Raw genomic sequence first — 14574 nt, forward strand, 5'->3', positions numbered from 1 at the left:
TTTTTGTTTTTTTAGCTTTTTTTTAACAGAAAAAGGACAGAATTGGGTTAGAGGCAGGGTGGTCACGCCTCTGCCAGATGCGGCACCACCTTGGGTGTACCATTTTGGTACATAAGTTTTTTTGTTGTATTATTTTGGTTTTTTTTTTTATTTGTCTTACTTTAGTAAAAAATCCTGGAGTGGGCACTCTCCTTCTTTGTCAGCTAACCCCTCATCTTTCAACTCAATTATTTACCACTTTTGGCTCATCAGACAAATCGCTTTTAATTTGCTCATTACGTTTTTGTATTAACAAAACCATTAAAGCATCATAGTAAAGATATCATAAACAACACACCAGGAAAACACATTATAAAATGTCACTTAATTTTGGGAATTTTAGAAATATTTTGATTCGATTAACAGGACTAAAAAAATCGATTAATACTAATTCAATTCGGTTAACCGTTTAAACACTCATATACATGAATTTTTGTTGCCACATGGTAATTTCTAGTGGCTTTCATCAGCCATGTCAACCATGTTAACGGTCAAACTGGTGAACTTACGGTTTTTGTTAAAAGAAGGGACCAGTTGATTTTTTGGGGTCACTAATGGCTTAATTTGTTGCATTCTTTTAAATAAAGGTTCAATTGATTTTTTTTAAAATTTTTTTATTGAGTGTTTTTTTTTACCCTTAAACCTATATAAATATCACTACAGTGAGTCCTACCAAAGATCCCTTTATATACACCTCTAGGTATTAGGGCAAATGAGGGATTCTTCCTCTTTTCCACTCTTCGGCCACCATATACCATCTTTGGACTATTATGTCCACCTTGGGATCTTCTCCCCTCCTCTTAATCGTTGACGACTCTCCACCTAACACGAGTGAATTGTTTCACCCCCTTCCAACCTTCTCCTCCTTTATTGAAATCTTACATTAACAGTGTCAAAACCTTTATTATTTGAAATCGGCTTTTTATTTGAAAAACGAAAATAGAGTTATCACCAATCTTTTTTATAAGGTGTGATCGGATCACCTCATAATTTGATTGTTTTAATAGAAGGCTTGATTTACTAAAACAATGATTTTTGGTCTAAAAAATCCAGAAAATGAGTTCGGGAGTCGGTTAAGCATGAGGAAGGATTAGCACCCTGGTTAAGCACAAAATTGGTACCTAATTGATTACTTGATGTCTTAGTATCGAAAATAAAAAATTTGAAGAGAATTTAAAATGCGATCCCACTTTGCATAATGTTATTTTTAATTAAAATCACTTGAATAAATCAAAACGTATATAAAAGACCCTCTTATCTCGAGGTAACAAAATGTCATATCCCGTAAGTTAGGACACGACGCCTTGAACCCTCGAGAATAAGTTTGATCATTATTTATTACTAATTAAATCTCATGTGTTTTTAGTTTTAAAGGAAATTAATGTTCGGTTATCTAGGTTCAAAGAGAAAGTTGAACCCCATAAGTTAGGGCATGACTTTTTGAATCTCTAAATACGGAACATTGCCTTAATTTTAAAAAATTCTTCTTTATACATCGTGTAAAAAAAATTATTGTAATAGCCCATTTTTGCCCGGCCCATTTCAATATTTAAAATAATAAACCCCCAAAAAATAAAAATAAAACAAAGTCCAAGTCCAGTACAAAATTACAAACATATAATTTGGCCCAATCGGAATGGCCCATTACTTGAAAAGATTTAAGGTCCATCTATAAGCTTGACTCATATGGAAATATAATCTTTAAGGATATGCAATCTTAGATATGATACAATCTTAGATATGATATGCAATCTTAGATATGATATGCAATCTTGAAGATATGATCTTGTAATCTTGGAGATTTAATTTGTAGATATCCTTTAATCTTAACCATTGATGTAATTTATCTGTACCGTTGGATTTGGAGAGGCTCAACTATAAATAGAGGCCTCTCCCTTCATTGTAAATCACTTGAGTTTTAGCAAGCAATAAGAATTCTTGAAAGCATTCACTCAAATTTCTCTCCCTCTTGCGTTCTTACTCTCTGTGGTTTGTTCTTATTTTATTCTTCGTCTATCTTAGTTTTTCAACCTTTTTTATTTTAATTTCTTCATTTTTCAAATATGTATATTTATTCCTATCTTTTATACATTTGATTATGTATTTTATATATTATAATATTTAACCTTTTATATAGTTTATTTTCAAATATATATTTTCTATGCATATATATATTATATTATCATTTCATGTATTTTGAACTATTGCATTATATTTTTATAATTTGTAAATGTTCTATTTATTCATTTTTTTTGTGTATGTTATTTATCTTATTTGTGCATAGTTTCTTTTTTTTATATGCTATGTTTAATTATTTCTTTTATGTGCTATTTTATGATATATATTGTTGTATAATTTTTGCATGTATTATGTTTTTCTTTTAGTTTACTCATATTTTTATTTGTTTATTATCTTATATTTACCCTAGTATGATTTTTTTCATTAAACGTATGTTCATGTTATTTAGTTTTGTCATAATGATATTATTTATGTTTGTATGGAAATGTTAGAATATTTTGTACATCTATGCTTCATGATGCATTAATATAGAATATTTTGTACATCTATGCTTCATGATGCATTAATATGTCATCCTAAAATGTCATTTAAAAATAATATTCCAAGGTTTTTTTAAAAAAAAATTAAAAGGCAATGCTTGATATTTGGAAACTTCGAGAAAGGTAGTGCCCTAACTTACTGAGTTGCGACTTTTCTCGTTGAATTCGAATAGTCAAGCACCCTTCTAAGTGATTTTGAGTTTTCAAAACTTAAACAATTATTTCGAGATTTCAAAACATAGTGTCCTAACTTACTGGATATGGCGTTTTGTTGTTTCGAGATAGAAATTTTCGAAAGACGAGCTTAGTTTCGAAAGTTTTAAAATGTTGCATCCTAACTTACTGGATGTGATGTTTTGACTTGTTTGAAATAAGTGAGCCTTAATTTTCAAAATTGAGACATTCTAATTAAAAGAGGTTTGCATCTTAAAACTTTCAAATTTCTGACATTAAAGACACTTGATAATCAATTAGGTACCAATTTTTGGGCGTTACGAGGGTGGTAACCCTTTCTCGTACGTAACCGACTCCCGAATCCATTTTCTCGACTTTCGTAGACCAAAATTATTGTTTTAAAACAAAACATTTTATAAGGTGATCCAATCACACCTAAAAAGATTGATGGCGACTCCCGTTTTCGTTTTTCTTAAAGTCGATTCATATTTTCCAAAACTCGATTTAAAAAATGGTTTCGACAATTATATAACACTTAAAAAATAACATGTATTTATCTTATTTGGGTATAGTATAAAAATAAGTAAATGTATTTGAACACGGTTCGTGACATGACTGTAGCAATAATAAGATCGAATGGAAGTATAAAAAAAATGTCGTGCTAATAAATGACAATGCAACATCAATTTGTAGTAATAATGGCAAAATAATAATAGGCATAATAAAATATAAAAGTGTAATAATAATAAATCATAATGCTAATATGTCTAAAAAAATAAAATAATAATAATGATAAGGAAAATAATAACAATAATAGGGCAACAAAAATGTGAAAAAATAAAATAAAATGAGTAATATGAATTTTAAATAAAAAGGTAAGGAAATAATACATAAATAAATAAATTCATAATTACTATTTTAATTCTAATAATAAATAATCAAAGTACAATAAATAACAACAATAATAATAAAATATGCAAATAAAGGAATAAATAACAATACAAATTTTAAATACACAAAATAGTAAAGAAATAAATAAAACAAAACATAACAATATACCTATAAAATCTATAAATTATAATAAAAATGAATATATAAAGGCTGAAACTAAATGAATAAAGGATTGAATCAAAATTAAAATGAAATTTAGAGCCTAAATTATAATAAAAATAGACTAAATTAAAGTTTAAATGAAATTTAGGGGCCCAAATTGTAAAAAAAAAAGAATAAAGGACCAAATTATAACACGCGAAAAAAGGCAGGGATCAAGGGAAATTATCCCAAACCTTAGGACATGTGTCAATCCCTAGAAGGTCAGCTTATTGAGGAAATGGTATAATTTCTAAAAGGAAAATAAATGGAGTTGGATACATGTCATAATGCATGGAGACTTATTTGTTAAATATTTATAAATATTTGTTTTGATTAAAATATCTGTCAAATTTTAGGAAAAATCAATAATAATAACACTAGATAACTCATAAAAGATTAAATTATTATTGTTATTAGTATTAGATTTTAAATTTTGAGATAGACCAAAACCCTATCCTCCTCTTAATAAAAAAATGTAATAATAAAATATTAGGGTTTAGCATATCATAAAGGATTGGAAAGATACAAAATCAAACTCGTATCTTATCTCTAGAATATCAATCTTTCTTGATTTCATTATATAATTTCCATACTTTGATTTTGTATAACCTTTTCTCTGTTATGAACTCGAGGCAATCTTAAGTATAATTAGCATTATCCTTCCCCTTAATCCCGCAAAATTCTAGTTTATTTTGAATAGATTTACCCAATGCCATTAAACTATTAGTAAATTTATGTTTTGGTCATTCAATTTTAAAAAGATACAAAATGATCATTAAGTTATTTGAAAGGTTTCATTTAACTCATTGGATTGTTAAAATCATTGTTGTATGACCTTGTCTGTTCGCACTACCTGTACTAATTGAAAGCTCTCCTTCCCCTTTTCTTCTACAATTCATTTTTTTCATTAAACAACTTTGAACATCACAAGTTGAATCTAATATATGTTCTTCTACTCATTGATGGATATGATCCACCGTACCGATCGTTGAATCACAAATTTGGAGCTTATTAGTTAGACTTTTTTCAGTGATTTAAACACGGACTTTAAAATAGTTTAGTGACTTAAATGAAACCTTTTGATTAGTAGAATGACCATTTTGAAACTTTTTGAAGTTAACTCACCAAAACATAAACTTACGAATAATTTAGTGATATTGTGCGTAGTTTACCCTATTTTTATTAATTAAAATTCAATTAATTTTGAATTTGTTATGAATATTTTATTATTAAGTGGATATTCATTAATATCAAGATAAGTTTTAATTTACTTAAAATTCTAATAGTTGCTAGAAGTAAAGCTTTATTTTATTTATACTTCTTATGTCTATAAATATAGACTTTGGAGAAGCATTGTAACCCATTCCCATTGATTAATAAAATACGCTCTCTCATTTGCTCTTCTATTTTCTTTTTCTTTACTTTTTGTCTTTTTATTTTATAATGTAATTAAATTTTATTAAGAAATCATATTTACATTTTATTTTTAAAAATATTAACATACTTTATTAATTAATTATAAAGAAAATTATTTAAAATTATATCAGTGTGAAATTAACAACCTATACTAACTTAAAATCAAAGGTTAAAATATGTCATAAGTCTTTATACTCTTCTTAAATTTAGAATTCAGTCCCTTTACTTTTTATTTCTAGGAATTTAGTTCTTTTACTTTTAGATATAAAAGTTAGGTTCAATTGTTACTAAAATTATTTTGTTAAATTTAAGTTTATTACTACACTATTTTTGAAATTGCATGGCTATTGAGTGGGTAGTTTTTATTTTAAAATATCACATCAATAAATTTAACAAAAAAATAATAGAATTAAAAATTTATTTTGAAATTTACAAAGTACAAAGATTAAATTTCTAAAATAAAAATATAAAAATTTATGGCATATTTTAAAAGGATGAATATGAGTATTAACTCAATAAAATGTATGTAAAATCTCAAACCAAAACATTTAAATGCATCATTTAAACAAAGATAAAAATTCTAAACTATCGTGAATGAACGAGTGCATGTATGTCAATTTAAAAACAACATAATTACTAAAATTATCTATAAACATATATAATATATATATCAGGTCCTAGCTTTAGGAAATGATAGTTGTCCCTTATTTTTTCCAACATCGGAAAGAGAGAAAATAAAGAAAAGAAAATATAAAAAAGTAAATTATATCATTAGTCACTAATGTTTGAAATCAAACAATTTTTCAAGGTCAAAATTTGCAACTAAAGAAGTCATATCCAAATTGGGTTCTACCTCATACAACTTGGTTTTCAAATTGAATACAACTTTGCAAATTGGATAAGCATTATCATTTATGATATACTTAAGGGATAAGCAATCATTAAGGTAACTAGACTATGTCTATATATATGTATGTATAGTTCATGTGTGTGTGCTCAAAAAAATTAGTGAGTTTGAGAGAAAAAAAAAGAAGTGTTGTGAGTATAGAAAGAAAAGCTAGCAGCAGCTAGTATAGAGAGGAAAAAAATAAAATAAAATAAAATAGAGTTTGCATTGTATTTTATTTGTGTGTAATAAAATTCGTATTTGAGTTATTTTTATTATTACGCTTGCAACAAGTGGTATCCGAGCTAGGTTCGTGTTGATGTCACAATGGCAAACATGATTTAACTGCAGATCCCAAAATTAACAAAGACAAATTATGGCAACTGCAGCATCTAGATGAAGGCTTTACTCTGTCCTCAAGATCGTTGGGACGTTGTCGAAGAAGGATATGTCGAGCTTGAAAATGCAGCTGCTGAAGCGACTTTGACAAATAAAGAAAAAAAAGTATTGAAAGAGGCTCGTAAAAAGGATAAGAGGCGCTATTCTTTATTTTTCAAGGCGTTGATGAATCAACCTTTGAAAAAATTTCAGATGCGAAGACATCAAATGAAGCATGGGGAATTTTGCAAAAATCCCTTTAAGGAGCGGAAAAGGCTAAAAAGGTACGTTTACAAACCCTTAGAGCCGAATTTGAGACATTAAAAATGAAACCTTCAGAAAAACGTTGATAATTATGTCATTCGAGTGAAATCAGTGGTAAATGAAATAAAAAGGAATGGAGAAACACTTGATGATGTCAGAGTAATGGAAAAAAATTTGCGGTCATTGACACGCAAATTTGATTATGTGGTGGTTGCCATTGAAGAGTCAAAAGATTTATCACAAATATCAATCGACGAACTTGTGGGTTCCCTCTAAGCCCATGAGCATAAAATGAAGCAAAATGATGATACTGGAAATTCGGAGCAAGTCTTGCAAAGTAAGTTGTCCTTCAACAAAAGTGGAGCTAGGGATAACTTTGGACAAGGTACGAGCAATCGTGGAGGATATAGAGGCAGAAATAGAGGTGGACGAGGCAATCAATCACATGGTAAAGTCCAAACAAGTGACGAATATCAAACATCAAGTCGTGGACAAGGAGCTCGAGGCCGAGATGGAGGCAGAGGTAGATTTCAACAAGGAAATAAATCTCAGGTACAATGTTATAATTGCAATAAATATGGCCATTGTAGTTACCAGTGTAGATCAAATCCAAAGATTGAGGAGAGAAATCATGTAGCAACAGCTAAAGAAGAAGAAAATGTGGAATCTAGTGTATTCCTCACCTATAAAGAAACTGAAAAATCAAGAAAAAATATTTGGTATCTTGATAATTGCGCCAGCAATCACATGTGTGGCCTAAAAGACTTATTTTCAGAGTTGGATGGGAATATTCATCGACAAGTAACGTTTGGAGATGAATCGCATGCTACGGGCAAAATCACTATTACACAAAAGAATGGAGAAAAGAAGTTCATTTCAGATGTTTATTATGTACCAGCTTTGAAAAGCAACATTATCAGCCTTAGACAACTTTTAGAAAAAGGATATGAAGTACATATGAAGGATTCCATGCTCGCCTTAAAAAATAAGAGTGGTGAATTAATTGCCCAAGTTGATATGACGTATAACCATCTATTTACTATTGACATTGAATCTGGAGAGGTGAAATGTATGAAGAATGCAATTAAAGATAATTCATGGTTGTGGCATTTAAGGTTCAGGCATCTTGGATTTTTCGGTTTGAAGCTATTGTCAAAAGAAAATATGGTGAATAGGTTGCCAGAAATTAATCCTCCTGATCAACTGTGTGAAGTTTGTATTAAAGGAAAACAACACAGACAGAGTTTTGAAACGGGAAGAACTCGACAAGCCAGGAGACCATTGGAGATTGTGCACTCTGACATAGTAGGTCCTTTTGATATATCATCACTTGTAGAAACAGATACTATGTTACTTTTATTGATGATTTTAGTAGAAAAAGTTAGATATATCTTCTTAAAATAAAATCTGAAGCATTTGACAAGTTTATCGAGTTCAAAGCCATGGTAGAAAAATAGAGTGAACATTTCATTAAGATACTCAAAACTGATAGAGGTGGTGAGTATACTTCAAAGCTATTTGAAAGCTTCTGTAAAGAACACATAATTATTCACCAGTTGACAACTGCGCACACACCACAACAAAATGGAGTCGCTGAAAGAAAGAACCGCACTATTCTTGATATGGCAAGAAGTATGGTTAAAAGTAAGCATTTACCAAGAACTTTCTGGGCTGAAGCTATTCAATGTGCTGTTTATTTGTTGAACTGGTGTCCAACAAAAAGTGTGAAATATAAAACGCCAAACGAAGCTTGGAGCAATAAAAAGCCAGGAGTCGGACATCTCAAGATTTTTGGATGCATCGCATATGCTCATGTTCTTGACTAGATGAGAAAGAAGTTTGACGATAAAGGACTAAAATGTATTTTCATTGGTTATGAAAAGAGAAGCAAGGCATATAGGTTATACAACCCTCTCACCAAGAAAGTTATTATTTCAAGAGATGTTGAATTCGATGAAGCTGATTACTCGAGATAGAGTGAAAAAGAGAAGAAAATTGAAGGATTATTTTTTAGTGATGACAAAGACGACGACTTCATTAATCAAGAACAAGGCAACGATCAAAGCCCTCCTCCAAGTCCTATTGCAACAACTCCTACAACATCATCATCACCAACCACCAGCAATACCAACAACTCAGAGGAAGCACCTGCAAGAATGCATAGTTTACACGATATTTATGAGGTTACAGAACCCATAGAAACAATACTCGGTTATTCATTATTCTATTTAATGACAGAATGTGGTCTAATAATATATGAAGATGCAATTAAAGACATCAAATGAAAGAAGGCAATGGATGAAGAAATTGTAGCAATAAGAAGAAATGACACATGGGAGCTAACAAGTCTACCAAAAGGACATAGTCCAATTGGAGTCAAATGAGTATACAAGACGAATCCCAACAAAGAAGGAAAAGTGGAGAAATACAAAGCAAGACTAGTTGCAAAAGGCTACAAGCAAATATATGGTGTAGACTGTGATGAAGTATTTGCTCCAATAGCCAGAATTGATACTATAAGGCTTCTCATGGCAATTGTAGCACAAAATAAATGTAAAATTTATCAGATGGACATGAAGTTAGCATTCCTTAATGGCTACTTAGAAGAAGAAGTCTACATTGAACAACCACCTGGATATAGCAAACAAGGACAACAAGACAAAGTTTATCACTTGAAGAAAGCTTTATATGGACTGAAGCAGGCTCCAAGAGCATGGAACACAAGAATAAATGAATACTTTCAGAAGAATGGGTTCATAAAAAGCCTATATGAGCATGCTCTATATATGAAGAAAAATGAAGTTGGTGACATCATGATCGTTTGCTTATATGTGGATGATATGATTTTTTTTTATATTTGGATGATATGATTTTCAAAGGAAACAATCCAGGTATGTTCAATGACTTTAAGAAAGCTATGAGTAAAGAATTTGAAATGACAAATATAGGTGAAATGTCATACTTTCTTGGAGTCAAAGTGAAACAAACGAAAGATGGCACATTCGTGTCTCAAAAGAAGTATGCAGAACAAATTTTAAGAAAATTCAATATGAAAGATTGTAAGCCAGTAGCCACGCCAGCAGAACCAGGCACGAAATTAAGTGTTGATTCATCTAGAGAGCCAGTAAATCCAACATTGTTTAAAAGTATCATTGGAAGTTTAAGGTACTTGACTATCACGCAGCTAGACATCATGTACGCAGTGGGAATAGTTAGCAGATACATGAAGAAGCCAAAACAAGATCACTTGATTGCAGCAAAGAGAATTTTGAGATACATCAAAGGTACGATGGATCAGGGTTTAGTTTATACATACTCACAGAGTTCAAAATTGGTTGGTTATTCAGATAGTGATTATGGTGGTGACTTGGATGATTGTAAAAGCACATCAGGATATTTATTCCATATTGGCTCCGCAGCATTTTCATGGTCATCGAAAAAGAAACAAACAATAGCCCTTTCAACATGTGAAGCAGAATACGTGGCTGTTGCAACTTGTACATGTCAAGCAATTTGGTTGAAGAATATTTTAGGTGAATTATCTATTATACAAGAAGGTCCAATTACAATTTATGTTGACAACAAGTCCACAATATCTCTTGTAAAGAATCTAGTGTCTCATAGTCGAAGCAAGCATATCGATACAAAGTATCATTTTATTCGAGAGCAAGTGAAAAATAAAAAATGTGGAGTTAGTTTACTGCAAAACAGAAGATCAACTGGCGGATATTTTTACGAAGCCATTGAAAGCAGACATATTCTATAAACTCAAAGAAAAGCTTGGAATGAAAAGTTCGATTTGAGGGGGAGTGCTAGAAATCAAACTAACTTTTCAAGGTCAAAATTTGCAACTAAAGAAGTCATATCCAAATTGGGTTCTACCTCATACAACTTGGTTTTCAAATTGAATACAACTTTGCAAATTGGGTAAGTATTATCATTTATGATATACTTAAGAGATAAGCAATCATTAAGGTAACTAGACTATGTCTATATATATGTATGTATAGTTCATGTGTGTGTGCTGAAAAAAAATAGTGAGTTTGAGAGAAAAAAGAAGTGTTGCGAGTATAGAAAGAAAAACTAGCATCAGCTAGTATAGAGAGAAAAAAAAAATAAAAGAGAGTTTGTATTATATTTTATTTTTGTGTAATAAAATTAATATTTGAGTTATTTTTATTATTACGCTTCCAACAACTAAATTATGGGTAAATTTTCGTTTTGATCACTTAACTAAAAAACGTTACAATTTGATCATTGCTATTCAAAAGTTTTCATGTAAGTCATCGGGTTGCTAATGAACGATGCTATATGGCTTTTTCTGTTCGCATTGCCTACAACAATTGAAAGCTATTTTTCTCTTTCTCTTCTACACTTCAGTTTTTTTTCATAGAACAGTTCTGGATGTCACATATTTGCAAACCAAAATTCAAACAACTTTTTTTTCTGATCTTCATCATTGTCCATCAGATCTACTTGGGTATAAAGTATGTTCTTCTACTCGTCGATGGTTACTAATCCACTGTATTGATTGTTGAATTGTTGCTTGAAGCTTGTTGGTGGAGCTTTTTTAAAACAAAACACATAACAGCTTAGTGACTTAAATAAAAAGTTTTGAATAGTTCAATAATTTAAATGGAAGCATTTGAATAGTTCAGTGATTAAATTGTAACTTTTTTAAGTTGGATAACCAAAATAAAAATATACTTATAGTTTAGTGACTAATAGTGAATTTTAAAAAAGAAAAGAATGAGAATAGAAGATAATAAAAGTATATAAATTGTTTATGCAATAATTTTATAAATGCATATTTTAATACTTCACTCATATTATTTTGTGTACTTCATTTAAATTTTCTTCTGCTCATACACACGTGGTTATTTTTGTTTTTTTTTCCGAAAAAGCAATATATAATCAATTAAGAAAATAGACATCCTCAACCATTGTATTTTTGTTAATTTAATTTTATTTTTAAGTAAAATTTAGCTTTTAACTATTAAAAAAGAGTTAAATAAATTTATTAATAAAAATAATAACTAAAATATTAATTTTTAATTTTATTGGCTTGATAACTTAGATTGTAATTATTTATCTTATATGTCATGTTGACAAATAATAATTCAAAATTATAAAAATTAAAATTAAAATTAAAAGTATATAAAATTCATAAAAATTCAAAAATATTAACGATTTTAATATATAATTAATACTTGGGATTAAAAATTTCGATTTTTTAGAAGGTTTAATTTTCAAATTTAATTTTATAACAAGAGATAAGGTAGAGATGAAAGAAAATAGACAACTGAGAACCACAAAAAAAGAAATACACCAACCCGATCATCACTAGTGTTCTAATTCATCCTGTATTTCTTCCCCCATGGATTCTTTTCTACCCTCTCCTGACTGTGACACCATCTCCAAGACCTACAATGGCCAAATTGATTCACATTTGGTCCAAAAAACCAATGAAAGATATAGAGAAATACTCCCCAATCTTCCCAGAGGCAAAGGCTGGATGACAGAACATCTGGTTCAATACCAAGGTGTATGGCTAACCCCTAATGCCGCTTTAAAAGGTTTGATGTGGGTCCAAGGCCACTTCAAGCCTCAATCCACTGATATTTTGTTAGCCAGCTTCCCAAAAACCGGCACCACTTGGCTCAAGGCACTTACTTTCGCTACCATCAACCGCACCCGCTACGGTTTTGCCGACCACCCTTTGCTCACCACCGTTCCTCATGGTTGCTTGCCTTTCTTGGAGGCTTGCCCAAACGATCTTGATGGGTTCCCTTCACCACGTCTTCTTTCAACTCATATCCCTTACACTTTGTTACCAAATTCCATGACTGGTAATCAAAGTTGCAGGTTCGTTTACATTTGCAGGGACCCTAAAGACGTGCTTGTTTCGAAATGGCTCTTCATGAACAAGCTGAGGCCAAAAGAATTGGCTCCCATTTCACTTGAGGAAGCATTTGAGTTGTTTTGCCAAGGGATATCCCATTATGGACCTTATTGGGATCATGTTTTAGGGTATTGGAAAGCAAGCTTAGAAACCCCAGAACAGGTATTGTTATTGAAGTATGAAGAGTTGAAGGAGGAGCCCTCTGTTGTTGTTAAGAGATTAGGTGAGTTTCTTGGTCACCCTTTTTCGTTAGAGGAAGAAAGTAAAGGAGTGGTTGAAGAAATAATGAAACTATGTAGTTTTGAGAATTTGAGCAACTTGGGAGTGAATAAATCGAGTGTACTAAAGCTCAGTACACAGATTATAGTTGATAATCGCCATTTTTTCAGAAAGGGAAAAGTTGGAGATGGGAAGAGTTATTTGACAGATGAGATGATAAAGCGTATCAATGAGATAACATCTGAGAAGTTACTTGGCTCCGGATTGGTATTTGACAGCTAATTTCTCATTGCAAGATCCTCATTAATCTTGTTGGTATTTTCTACGTCCACTTTAATTGCTTTGTTGGAGTTGGTAGCTGGTTCTTTTAATAATTTCATCGCTAATATTCGAACTCAGTTTTCTTTTTAAGAGTACAAAGTCTTCTACCATTACAATCAACATTTCTTGGGTAGTTGGCATGAGTTATTTATGAGTATGACTTTTTTTAGGTTAAAATATTCCATAAGTCATTGTACTTTTTGTAAATTTAGAATTTAATTCATATATTTTTATTTTTAAGAATTTAGTTCATTTAATTTTTAAATTTTAAACTCAAGTCCAATTGTTATATAGTTAAAATTATTTTGTTAAATTAAGATTCATTACAATATTATTGTTCTAATTACATTCTTGCCAAGTGAGTTTTTTTATTTTAAAATGTCATACTAACAATGTAACACCCCTAACCCGTATCCGTCATCGGAATAGGGTTACGAGGCATTACCGAACTTATACATTAGCATTTGTACAAAACTGAGTAATAAATTTGCATTCCAAATCAAAACTTTTCAAATTTCACCATAAAGTCCCAAATATGGGCCTACGGGGCCCAATACATGCTTTAGAAGTGATTTGGAACTAAACCGGTAACTTTGGAAAACTTTAAAAAAGAATTTCTTGAAGTTAGGGGTACATGCTCGTGTGGCTAACCCGTGTGGCTCCCATGGCCGTGTGGCCAGCCCGTGGGCAATTCTAACTTGCAATTTCTTAAGCATCAAAGGGGCACACGGCCTGGACACACGTCCATGTGGCTAAGCCGTGTGGTAAACTGATTTTTCACCTTTTTTAAGCCATTTTCACACGATTTTGACGCATGACCATGCTTGAAACCTGTGTCCTTCACACAACCAAGACACACGGCAGTGTCTTTTGTCCGTGTACTATCCTGACTTTACATTTAAGGATGCAGAGGACACACGGTCATATCACACGCTCGTGGGACTACCATGTGTCACACACGGTCATATCACACGCTCGTGGGACTACCGTATGTCACACACGGCCTAGACACATGCCCGTGTGTCTAACCATGTGGACGAAAATAGGCCGTTTTAGGCCACTTTTCTCACCCTTTCATCCATTACCTGCACTTAAACACAATTATATACAAATTACAACCAACCAACCAACCAACCAATTTATGCCCCATAATATGCATTTTATATTAACACACTACTACTTAACCATTAACTAAGTTTCATACACATATGCCATCCTTTTTACTTACTTTAACCATCTATAACTTTATTCAACTAAATACTTATACATGCCATATAAATCAAAAGATAATAACCCAAAAACTACCGGAGAACTTTTGGATAGTG

General features: G+C 31.1%; 1 protein-coding gene across 1 annotated transcript; it reads left to right on the forward strand.

Moving 5' to 3' along the window:
- The first annotated feature begins 12054 nt into the window (after positions 1–12054).
- LOC108485715 (cytosolic sulfotransferase 5-like) lies at positions 12055–13492 on the forward strand. The gene has a single exon (XM_017789564.2). It carries the CDS (start codon positions 12185–12187, stop codon positions 13208–13210), a length of 1026 nt encoding a protein of 341 aa, XP_017645053.1. The 5' UTR covers positions 12055–12184; the 3' UTR covers positions 13211–13492.
- Positions 13493–14574: the final 1082 nt, after the last annotated feature.

Source organism: Gossypium arboreum, chromosome 7 (genome assembly GCF_025698485.1).
Source record: "Gossypium arboreum isolate Shixiya-1 chromosome 7, ASM2569848v2, whole genome shotgun sequence".
Taxonomy (NCBI): Eukaryota; Viridiplantae; Streptophyta; class Magnoliopsida; order Malvales; family Malvaceae; genus Gossypium; species Gossypium arboreum.